The sequence below is a fragment of the Triturus cristatus genome, chromosome 3_2, assembly GCF_964204655.1.
Source record: "Triturus cristatus chromosome 3_2, aTriCri1.1, whole genome shotgun sequence".
NCBI lineage: Eukaryota > Metazoa > Chordata > Amphibia > Caudata > Salamandridae > Triturus > Triturus cristatus.
Genome location: NC_140584.1, coordinates 1,175,878,900 through 1,175,891,093, shown reverse-complemented (window position 1 = coordinate 1,175,891,093; position 12,194 = coordinate 1,175,878,900). Strand labels below are relative to the sequence as shown.

The window sequence follows — 12,194 nt, the reverse complement described above, 5'->3', positions numbered from 1 at the left end:
AACAGGCTTACGTATATGTTGCCTTGGGACTCAGTAATGTGTGAACACCCGAAATATGTGCTGATACTTGTAATGTCCGTTATAAAAGTCAATAAAGATATATTTTCTTTTTAGTGCATAAATGTACCTGCAATATAAGTACACATACATAAATGTTCCTGCAGTATAATTACACATGCATAAATGTTCCTGCAGTATAATTACACATGCATAAATGTTCCTGCAGTATAAGTACACATGCATAAATGTACCTGCAGTATAATTACACATGCATAAATGTTCCTGCAGTATAATTACACATGCATACATGTACCTGCAGTATAATTACACATGCATAAATGTTCCTGCAGTATAATTACACATGCATAAATGCACCTGCAGTATAAGTACACATGCATACCTGTGTACCTGCAGTATAATTAAACACGCATAAATGTACCTGCAGTATAATTACACATGCACATATGTACCTACAGTATAATTACACATGTACATATGTACCCGCAGTATAATTACACATGCATAAAGAATGATGATGGATTAAACCCAGATCAGTTGACTGGGGGTGAGTGCTTTCAATGTTCAACACTGCATCCATCATCCCCTTTGGTTCCACATAAAAGTTACACATGACCCCTGACTTGCCTCCGAGTTCACTCACTGTTACATTGTCATCAGGAAGTGGCAGAAATGTTTCTCAGCGCATCTTTAAAAACTCACTTTTAATAAAACTTCTCAAAGCAGAGATCGACTCTGATGAATTAAGAACAAACACTGCGCGTTAAAGGAGTACACCCGCGTTTCAAGGAGACTTTACCATATGTTTTACATGATGTCAGTTGCATGGTTTACAGGCCGAATAGTTCCGCGGCTCGGCTCGTGCGTGGGCTCTTAGAGCCAGAGCTGACCCTTGGCTCGGCTCTGCCTCAGCTCTCCTAGTTAAATTGTTGGCTCGCCTCACTCTAGTAAATAATGCACCCCGTGCCGAGACCTTGTGTGACCTGCAGGACACACGTTTGAATGTTAGTAACATATCTGATTAGGTTAATGCACCTGTTGTACAAACATGTATGACCTGAATCTACACGTGAATCCCTGCACACAGTCCAGCAGCTTTACTCCTGTATTGTACAGATGTGTGTGCAGCTACAAAGCGCACATTCAGTCTCAGTACGATAGCACAGCGGGTTAATAAACTCACTACTTGAGCATGTACTCCTGGTGCAACCATCACCTTTCACCCGCTCCTTCCACATACACAGAGGCCTCCAGGCACTTTAAATATTAAGTGTTATTTTCGCGGATCCCCGACTCTCCTTCCCCTGTTTTGTAGGTGGACAGGGGAGCTGGAGGCCACAGGAACTTTCCACCCAGTCACCCACCCGTGTCCGTGGTCACTGACTGGGATGAGCTGCTGGGTGTAGGGAGGTGGAAACTCGCTGTTTAATCAGCAATTAGGCAACACAACGGAACAGCAGCCGAGGCCTGCAATAAAACAGAGAAAAACACACCATGACGGCTTGTTCTTTTCAGATTATGGCCTCATTATCGGCGGCAAGCTGCCCGGCGCGCGCCACCCCTGCCTAACTTGTTTTCCTAAAGTCGGTGGAGCGGGTTTAAAGGCTCCAGAATCAATATTAGATCTGCCCGGGGCCCGCTCTGGGCGGCCGCTGTTTGCAAAGAGTTAAACGGGCGGAAAATCGGGCTGAGGCGAGTTCAGCGGCCCTCTCCGTCCCTGCCTGGAAACTCCGATCCGAGACGGGGACTTTTATTAAAAGTGCGATGGTGCTGAGATAAGGGGGTACGGGGGGAGGGGGGCAGCCGGGCTTTATGGTGCAGGCAGGAGGCGGCCACGCAATCAGATCAGAACTTTAATTAAAAAGGATGCGGCTGTAAAGGATATTGCTGGGAGGAGCCCCCCCCCCCCCCCCCATGACATCTCCACAGGTTGCTGGGAGACCGCCACCACCCCCCGTGTCACTCCGTCTCCCTGTCGCCCCTATCTTCCTTGATAAAGTGTATTATTTTGGCTGGCCTGGCGAGGCAGGAGAGGGGGACGGCTGCTCGAGGAGAGATGAAGGCGGCAGGGCCCTTCCTGGGCCAGTTCCTCCCGGAGATGCGAGAGTCCAGAGGGTCCCACCTCCTGCTCAACATGTACCTGTCAGGTAGAGCCGTCCCTCTCCCCCTCACAGCCACGGAGCCCCTGCAGGTGCGGGAGGGGGTGTACCTGTCAGGTGGAGCAGGCTCTGTCCCTTTCCCCCTCACAGCCCAGGGAGCCCCTGCAGGTGCGGGAGGGGGGGGTCTACCTGTCAGGTAGAGCCGGCTCTGTCCCTTTCCCCCTCACAGCCCAGGGAGCCCCTGCAGGTGCGGTGCGGCAGGGGGTGTACCTGTCAGGTAGAACCGGCTCTGTCCCTTTCCCCCTCACAGCCATGGAGCCCCTGTAGGTGCGGTGCGGGGGGGGGTGTACCTGTCAGGTAGAGCCGTCCCTCTCCCCCTCACAGCCACGGAGCCCCTGCAGGTGCGGGAGGGGGTGTACCTGTCAGGTGGAGCAGGCTCTGTCCCTTTCCCCCTCACAGCCCAGGGAGCCCCTGCAGGTGCGGGAGGGGGGGTCTACCTGTCAGGTAGAGCCGGCTCTGTCCCTTTCCCCCTCACAGCCCAGGGAGCCCCTGCAGGTGCGGTGCGGCAGGGGGTGTACCTGTCAGGTAGAACCGGCTCTGTCCCTCTCCCCCTCACAGCCATGGACCCCCAGCAGGTGCGGTGCGGGAGGGGGTGTACGGGTGTACCTGTCAGGGAGAGCCGGCTCGGTCCCTTTCCCCCTCACAGCCCAGGGAACCCCTGCAGGTGCGGTGCGGGAGGGGGTGACCGCTGCGCTTGAGGCCATGTGCGCCTAGAGAAGGTGCGTTCTGGTGCGTGTGTGTGTGTGGGTGTAAGCGAGCCTATGCGTGAGCCCCTGCGACCCCGGCGCATTTCCCACCTTATAAGTGTCTGTTCCCCTTTGCCGTCTTGTTTCTTTACCTGATGCTTCTGACCTCTAGAGCAAACTTGTCTTCCGGTTTTTTGTAGGATAGGGTTTTTCTCAGCCTTCCTTCTCTTACCTTCTAAATACACCTTCCTCTGATGGATCCTTCCTTCCAACCAACCAACCTTCCTTCCTTCCTTCCTTCCTTCCTTCCTTCCTTCCTTCCTTCCTTCCTTCCTTCCTTCCTTCCTTCCTTCCTTCCTTCCTTCCTTCCTTCCTTCCTTCCTTCCTTCCTTCTTTCCTTCCTTCCTTCTTTCCTTCTTTCCTTCCCAGCCCGATGTCTCATCAAATACACACTCTTGCCACCAGTCTCCATTCTCTTTTCTATCTATCCCCTTTGTCTTTCACCATCCCCCTTCCCCCTCTCCTTTCACATCCTTCCCCCTCTCTGTCTTCTCTTGCTTGTCTCTCCCTGACCGTCTCCTCTCTTCCCATTTCCATCTTTCCCCATCTTCTTCCTTGTCTCTCTCTCTTCATCCCTATCACACTTTCTTTCTCTCTATTCCCTCCCCACTTTACCCGTCTCTGCGCTCTGCTCCCCTGACACCCCAATAAACCTCTTATTCTCTCTCTCTTTCTCACTTCTTCCCGCCCTCTCGTCGTACTCTTTCCTACTTCTCAGTCTCTCCTTTGCCTCACTCCCTCTTCTGTCACCTCCTAAATCTCTACTTCTTGTCCATCCTTCCTCCAACTCTTTTTTTGTCACCTCTCTTTTCCCATCATCTTTCTCATCTCTAGGTTTCTTCACCTTATTTCCCCTAAAGCTTCGTTTTTCTTATCTCTTTTCTCCCCCCTTCCATTCTCTCCCATCCTTCCATTTTCTGCCCTGTTTTCTTCTCTTTTCTGAATGCCTCCTTCTCTTCTTCCTTCCTCTCTCACCGATCTTTTCTGCTCCCTCCCACCTCTTCTTTATTGTTACTTTCTTTTCTCCTATCTCTCTCCTATGCTTCTCCCTCTCTCCTTTGTGTCGTTCTTTTTTCCCTGTCTTCTCTTCTATGTCTCCTTCTTCCCTTCTTTATCATCCCGTCTATCCTTATCCCTCTCACCTCTTATTCATTATTTCTTTCTTTTCTGCTTCTCTCTTCCATGCTTCACCCTCCCCTTTTTCTCGTTTCTTGTTCCCTCTCGTCTCCTCTATCTCCCCTTCTTTCTTCCTCCTACCTCATTTTCTCACTTTCTTGTCTTTTCTTCCTCCTTTTTCTCACCTCTCACCTTTGTTTCTTAGTCTTTCTGAATCTTCTCCTCTCTCCTTCTCCTCTTCTTCCTTCTTTCTTCTCCATCTCTTACCTCTTCTTGCTCGTCTCCCTGCTCCCGACTCTGACGCCCGTGCTCTCCTGTCCCCCTTTAAAGCTCTCCCCTCTCGGCTCTGTCGGAAGTCGCATTTCCTTTTTCCTGGACGCGTTTCCTGGCTTCAGAAGCCGAGGGCTGGAAGATAAAACAGCAGCGTAAAATAGCATTAAAATACATCTCCCCGACTTCCAACCTTAAATCAGCACAAACCAGTTAAATCAACGCAATCCCTCTTTAAGAAGGGAAAACAAAAACTGAAATTCTCGTAGAACGGCGAAAGTCCCGAAACTTACCGCAAGACGAAGAAAAGACAGCATTTCGTGTTTTTGTTTTCTCATTTTTTTCCGTTTAACTTTAACCCCATACCATTCTCTATCCCCTGCAATGTTTCGAATATTTTAACATTTTTATTATTTTTCTGGATGCTTATTTATTTTACTTAACCTCGATTCATATCGCGACAAAATTATACCCAACGAAGCTGAAATACCAATGCGGAAAGTCATTCACATTTCGTTTGCCGATAATAACAAGGACGGACCCCAGTAGCTCGGGGAAGGTTCCGCTACAGAAAAGAAACAACTCGATATAAAACATTTTTAATTTGCAGTCATCAAATAATTCACGATCACAATCCACTTTGGAATTACTGTTTGTTTTATTCTGATGGTTTTACTGCATATTTTCGTTTCTCTCCTTGTTTAGCCCGGTCAGGAAAAAAAGGTGCAACAAATAGACCGAGCCGGGACTGGCCGGGTATAGACCGAGCCGGGACTGGCCGGGTATAGGCCGAGCCGGGACTGGCCGGGTATAGACCGAGCCGGGACTGGCCGGGTATAGACCGAGCCGGGACTGCCGGGGTATAGACCGAGCCGGGACTGCCCGGGTATAGACCGAGCCGGGACTGGCCGGGTATAGACCGAGCCGGGACTGGCCGGGTATAGACCGAGCCGGGACTGCCGGGGTATAGACCGAGCCGGGACTGCCCGGGTATAGACCGAGCCGGGACTGCCCGGGTATAGACCGAGCCGGGACTGCCGGGGTATAGACCGAGCCGGGACTGCACGGGTATAGACCGAGCCGGGACTGCACGGGTATAGACCGAGCCGGGACTGCCGGGTATAGACCGAGCAGGGACTGGCCGTGTATAGACCGAGCCGGGACTGCCGGGGTATAGACCGAGCCGGGACTGCCGGGGTATAGACCGCGCAGGGACTGCCGGGGTATAGACCGAGCCGCGACTGGCCGGGGTATAGACCGAGCCGGGACTGCACGGGTATAGACCGAGCCGGAACTGCCGGGTATAGACCGAGCAGGGACTGGCCGTGTATAGACCGAGCCGGGACTGCCGGGGTATAGACCGAGCCGGGACTGCCGGGGTATAGACCGCGCAGGGACTGCCGGGGTATAGACCGAGCCGGGACTGCCGGGTATAGACCGAGCAGGGACTGGCCGGGTATAGACCGAGCCGGGACTGCCGGGGTATAGACCGAGCCGGGACTGGCCGGGTATAGACCGAGCCGGGACTGGCCGGGGTATAGACCGAGCCGGGACTGGCCGGGTATTGGGACTGGCCAGGTATAGACCGAGCCGGGACTGCCCGGGTATAGACCGAGCCGGGACTGCCCGGGTATTGTTTCTATTAAAGAAGGGACGCTGAGCAGGAAGAAAGGGCCACGGGGCAGGAGGGCGGGGGGGTTTGGGTGTTATGGGGAAATAATTCGTTTAGGTAAGATGCGAGGTGAATATAGTAACAACAATAACAAAAGCAACAAGAACAACAACAAGAATAATTATATTATTAATAATAACAATCATAAGTAGAGTGCAGCTTAAACCAATAACCCTAAAAGCGATTTAAACCAATCCCACAACCAGTAAAGTCCAGAACAAAACTAACCCTTACAATAACAAGACTAGCCTTAGTAACGGGTGGATTAATAGCGCTTGCTGCCCCATCTTGCGGGTTCTCAGCACTTTACAGAGCTGATGCTAGTCTGTGCGTAAGTTCATTGAGTGAATTTGCGGCTTTGACCTTTTGGGGTGTTTTGTGTTTTGTTGCAGACCCCGTCGGTGAGACTTTGCTGAAGGAGGGGAAGCAGCAGTCGTGGGGGGGCATCAGCCCCGGGGTGCAGAAAGGTGAGGATCGCCACGGGGGGGAGGAGGGGGGAGGCGGGGCGCGAGGGGGCGGTGGAGTCTGCACTGGGGTAGAATATGGGCGCGGAGTCCGGTTTGCGGGGGCGGGAGCGGGAGTGATAAGCGAAGTCGCAATTTGGGGCAGGTGAGGGGCAGAGCCGGTGGGGTAGTGAAGATAGGGGCTCCGAAGATCGGGGGCTACAGATGACGTGTGAAGATGGAGAAGCAAGGAGGGCTGGAAGAGATAACTCTGGAGTGTGGGGGCAGTATCGAGGGAGGGCCACCCTCTCTGGGTATTACAGTAAGGGCAGTAGTGGGGTTCTGTAGGGTGGGCAGTAGTTGGGTGGAGGAGTCTGTGTGATGGGGCAGTAGGCAGTGAGGTCTCGCCTCTCTGGGTATTACAGTAACAACAGTGGTGGGATTCGGTAGGGTGGACAGGATATGGGTAGAGCAGTCTGTGGGGCGGGGTAGTAGGGGGGAGGGCCAGTCTCTCTGGATATTACAGTCAGGGCAGTGGTGGGGATCAGTAGGGTGGGCAGTAGTTGGGTAGAGTAGTCTGTGGGTTGGGGCAGTAGAGAGTGTGGACCAACCTCTCTGGGTATTACAGTACGGGCAGTGGTGGGGTTCTGTAGGGTGGGCAGTAGTTGGGTAGAGTAGTCTGTGGGGTGGGGCAGTAGTTTGGAATGACTAGCTTCTCTGGATATTAAGGTCAGGGCAGTGGTGGGGTTCGGTAGGGTGGGCAGTAGTCGGTTAGAGGAGTATGTGGGTTGGGGCAGTAGGGAGTGGGACCCGCCTCTCTGGGTATTACAGTACGGGCAGTGGTGGGGTTCTGTAGGGTGGGCAGTAGGTGTGTAGAGGGGTCTGTGGGTTGGGGCAGTAGGGAGTGGGACCCGCCTCTCTGGGTATTACAGTACGGGCAGTGGGGTGGTTCGGTAGGGTGGGCAGTAGTTGGTTAGAGGAGTCTGTGGGTTGGGGCAATAGTGAGTGTGAACCAACCTCTCTGGCCATTGCAGTACAGACAGTGGTGGGGTTCATTAGGGTGGGCAGTACTGGTATGGAGGAGTCTGTGGGGTGGGGCAGGAGGGAGGGAGTACCACATTCTGGGTATTGCAGTCAGGGCAGTGGTGGGGTTCTGTAGGGTGGGCAGTAGTTGGGTAGAGGAGTCTGTGGGGGTGGGGCAGTAGGAAGTGAGACCCGCCTCTCTGGATATTAAAGTCAGGGCAGTGGTGGGGATCGGTGGGTGGGCAGTAGTTGGGTAGAGGAGTCTGTGTGGTGGGGCAGTAGGGAGTGAGACCCGCTTCTCTGGATATTAAAGTCAGGGCAGTGGTGGGGTTCGGTAGGGTGGGCAGTAGTTGTGTAGAGGGGTCTGTGAGTTGGGGCAGTATGGAGTCAGACCCGCCTCTCTGGGTATTGCAGTACAGACAGTGGTGGGGTTCATTAGGGTGGACAGTAGTTGGGTAGAGGAGTCTGTGGGGGTGGGGCAGTAGGGAGTGAGACCCGCTTCTCTGGGTATTACAGTGAGGGCAGTGGTGGGGTTCATTAGGGTGGGCAGTACTGGTATGGAGGAGTCTGTGGGGTGGGGCAGGAGGGAGGGAGTACCACATTCTGGGTATTACAGTCAGGGCAGTGGTGGGGATCGGTGGGTGGGCAGTAGTTGGGTAGAGGGGTCTGTGGGGGTGGGGCAGTAGGGAGTTAGACCCGCCTCTCTGGGTATTACAGTACAGGAAGTAGTGGGGTTTGGTAGGGTGGACAGTAGTTCTGTAGATGAGTCTGTGGAGGGGCTGCAGTGAGGCTAGTGGTTGGGGGTCTGGAGAGTCTGGTAGTGAGAACTGTGGGAGTCTGAGGGTGTTTTGAGAGGGGCCATGGAGGTTTAAAGGTAGGTAGAGTGGGGTGTTTGTCTTAACTGCAGTAAGGTGGGCCGTGAGGGCTCAAACGGGTAGAAATAATAAAACCAGCAGGGGCTCTATATGGGGGGAGTGTGCAGTAAGTATAGGTGGGGCGATAAGGAAAGCTGCATTGTGTGTTTGTTGGGGCAGTAAGGATAGCTGGAATGAGTGTAGTGTCGGACAGTAACGAAAGCTGGGAGTGTGTACAGTGGGGAAGTAAGGAAAACAGGCGTGTGTAGGGTGGAACAATAAATAAAGCTGGTGTGTGTGTGTAGCGTGGGGAGTACGGAAAGCTGGGGTGTGGGCAGGGTGGGGCAGTAAGGAACGCTGGGGTGTGTGCAGGGTGGGGCAGTAAGGAAAGCTGGAGTGTGTGTAGGATGGGTAGTAAGGAAAGCTGGAGTGCGTGTAGGATGGGGAGTAAGGAAAGCTGGAGTGCGTGTAGGGTGGGGCAGTAAGGAACGCTGGAGTGCGTGTAGGGTGGGGCAGTAAGGAAAGCTGGGGTGTGTGCAGGATGGGGCAGGAAAGAAAGCTGGAGTGCGTGTAGGATGGGGAGTAAGGAAAGCTGGAGTGCGTGTAGGGTGGGGAGTACGGAAAGCTGGGGTGTGTGCAGGGTGGGGCAGTAAGGAAAACTGGGGTGTGTGCAGGGTGGGGCAGTAAGGAACGCTGGAGTGCATGTAGGGTGGGGCAGTAAGGAAAGCTGGAGTGCGTGTAGGATGGGGAGTAAGGAAAGCTGGAGTGCGTGTAGGGTGGGGAGTACGGAAAGCTGGGGTGTGTGCAGGGTGGGGCAGTAAGGAAAGCTGGGGTGTGTGCAGGGTGGGGCAGTAAGGAAAGCTGGGGTGGGGCAGTAAGGAATGCTGGAGTGCGTGTAGGGTGGGGTAGTAAGGAAAGCTGGAGTGCGTGTAGGATGGGGAGTAAGGAAAGCTGGAGTGCGTGTAGGGTGGGGAGTACGGAAAGCTGGGGTGTGTGCAAGGTGGGGCAGTAAGGAAAGCTGGGGTGTGTGCAGGGTGGGGCAGTAAGGAAAGCTGGGGTGTGTGCAGGGTGGGGCAGTAAGGAAAGCTGGAGTGCGTGTAAGATGGGGAGTAAGGAAAGCTGGAGTGCGTGTAGGGTGGGGAGTAAGGAACGCTGGAGTGTGTGTAGGGTGGGGCAGTAAGGAAAGCTGGAGAGCGTGTAGGGTGGGGCAGTAAGGAAAGCTGGAGTGCGTGTAGGGTGGGGAGTACGGAAAGCTGGGGTGTGTGCAGGGTGGGGCAGTAAGGAAAGCTGGGGTGTGTGCAGGGTGGAGCAGTAAGGAAAGCTGGAGTGCGTGTAGGGTGGGGAGTACGGAAAGCTGGGGTGTGTGCAGGGTGGGGCAGTAAGGAAAGCTGGGGTGTGCGCAGGGTGGAGCAGTAAGGAAATCTGGGGTGTGTGCAGGGTGGGGCAGTAAGGAAAGCTGGTGTGTGTGCAGGGTGGAGCAGTATGGAAAGCTGTGGTGAGTGTAGATTGGGGCAGTAAGGAAATCTGGGGTGTGTGAAGGGTGGGCAGTAAGGAAATCTATGGTGTGTGTAGGGTGGGGCATTACGATTAGATTTGGGGCAGAGAGTAGTAAGGTTACTGCCCAGGGCTCTGCAGGGCAGGACATAAAGTGCCTACAAGAAAAGGGCAGTATAGGTAGTGGTGAGAGCTCTTCATGCTGGACAGTAACTTTTATGGCAGTGGTAATGTATAGAAGGGCAGTAATGTTGATGATGGAAGCTCTGCGCAGTGGCGAGCCAAGATAAAATACTTTATTTCCAAGAAATACATTCTTACAGAAATATTACACGTTACTCAAATCATTAATATAAACAATCACAAGTATCATAAAATCAGCAGTGGACAGCACCCCGTGGGATCAATCCAACCAACACATGACTTTGGCTTATAAAGGATATAGCAATATATGAGCATTTAACATTTCTCCACACTAAAACTCAATAGAAGATCAACAGCCCAGAATTCCACATGTATTAAAAAAAAAAAAAAGAAAGAAAGTGACAAATTAACCAGCAGCATACAACTCGTGTTGCCCAAATAAAACATTATAAAGTGCAGTATGCATAGCAACACATCACAATCAAAAGGGACTCTCTTAATCAACCTTACTGACAAGGTGAAATTTCCCATCTCCAGACCCGTCCTTGTCAGGTCATGCTCTTAGTGCAGTCAACATCTGCTTGTTAGTTAGAGACACAACACTACCCACCCGAGGGGAGTGCCAACCGAGATCTTAAAACACTAAGGGGCCGATTCCGACATCGGTCAGGAGCCATAACCGACCGACCTGCTGTCGTCGGTTACGGCCCTGTAAGTACGATGCGACCGAACAGGGTTCTGTCGCACTCGTATACTTCACCATAGGAGCATGCATTCTGAGCGGAATGCATGCTTGCATTGTGACAAGCAGGGGTGCAGTTCATCCCTGCACCCTGGGGCCGGCATCCCAAGGTGCCTGCCACCGGGTGCAGGGATCCCCAGGCCACCATTTGGCAGCCTCGCACCCATGGGGGCCCTACTGGGGGCCCCCAAAAACAGTTTCCGATTGCCTTTTCGTGCCGGAAAGACCGGTACGAAAAGGCAGTGAAAAACTGCCATCGTACTCCCTCGGTCGTAAAGAGGCGGCCGGGGGAGTACTGAGGGATTTCCGGACGGCGGACGGGCTCTCCGAGCCTGTTGTCAGCCATCCAGAAATCCGAGTCGGATTCCTTTCCGACCGAGCCCATCGGAATGGCTCGGTCGGAAAGGAATTCGGCCAACACGTTCCGATTCGGTCGGAAGGGCTCCGACCATCGTTTGGAACCCTTCCGGCCGAAATCGGAATCGACCCCTCAGAGGAAGGAAGCGTGGCATGAGATGTTGTGATTTTACGCTGGTATTGACCAGTGGCAATGGCTACATACTGATATCCGAGGCCACATATCAAATCTAGACAATTTCTCCTGACCATATACCATACTTTTTAAAATAGGCCAGAGAATCTTCTTACTTTCCTCGAGGAACAATACACAGTCCATCAATAGGTGGCTCACTGAATATTTCCTACCCCGCTTACCGTGGTTGTCGGCTATTTATATTTTTAGCCTCTGTATTCACCAACGAGGGTCAATTCCTACCCTCAGCCGCAGAATTGTGTTCCGTAGAAACTTACCTGGGATTTTATATAGGTCAGGGAAGAGGTTCATACACTCCTGGGGAGCTAGGCAGGGGGTAACTGAACCCTTAACCTTGAGATACTGAAGGTCCTCCCTCCAGCCGGTTTCGATAGCAAATCGCCTGAGGGTGCTCTTTCTTTGACTGATTTGAGCCACTTCACCTCCTTCAAGTTAAATATCGGGGACTCCCAGGCACTTTACCATTACTGTCACAGGGCTCCTCTTACTGGGGAGAATGGACAATATCTCAGGTAAAATTAGCACCAACAGTTTATCGCCAGGGACTTCATTTTTGATAAAATAATAAAAACATAAGGCTCTGGCATCCGCCAGCGCACTCCAGGCTACATTTCTCAACTCCCTCCTTACAGGTTGGATCATTACGTTTTTAGGTAAATCAAGGAGCAATTTCAAGGAAAAACCTTTTAAGCTTCCCCATGAGACCTGTTTCTTCATTGCCAGCATCTCTGCACCATGAAGAGCCTGGGTGATCAGTTTGCCCAGTGTGACTTCATTTAGTGGATCAAAGATATAACTGCCATATTTACGATCAAACCTTTTCCGGCCATTTACTTCTGGTGATAGTACAAGTGTCTAGGAAGACATATGTTTATCCCACCTCAAATCATCTGAGCAGTTCATGCCCAGATACCTGTACTCTCTGACCTGCTCTAGCCACATGTTACCTATGAACCAAGT

General features: G+C 52.5%; 1 protein-coding gene across 1 annotated transcript in view; it reads left to right on the top strand.

Annotated features, from left to right (window-relative positions):
* The first annotated feature begins 2,050 nt into the window (after nt 1–2,050).
* The window catches only part of FEV (FEV transcription factor, ETS family member), a 56,465-nt gene continuing 46,321 nt past the window's right edge, over nt 2,051–12,194 (top strand). Inside the window, exons 1-2 of the mRNA XM_085646981.1 lie at nt 2,051–2,165; nt 6,374–6,448. Coding sequence (XP_085503107.1) covers nt 2,075–2,165; nt 6,374–6,448 — 166 coding nt within the window. The 5' untranslated portion in view covers nt 2,051–2,074. The remainder of the gene's footprint in view (nt 2,166–6,373; nt 6,449–12,194) is intronic.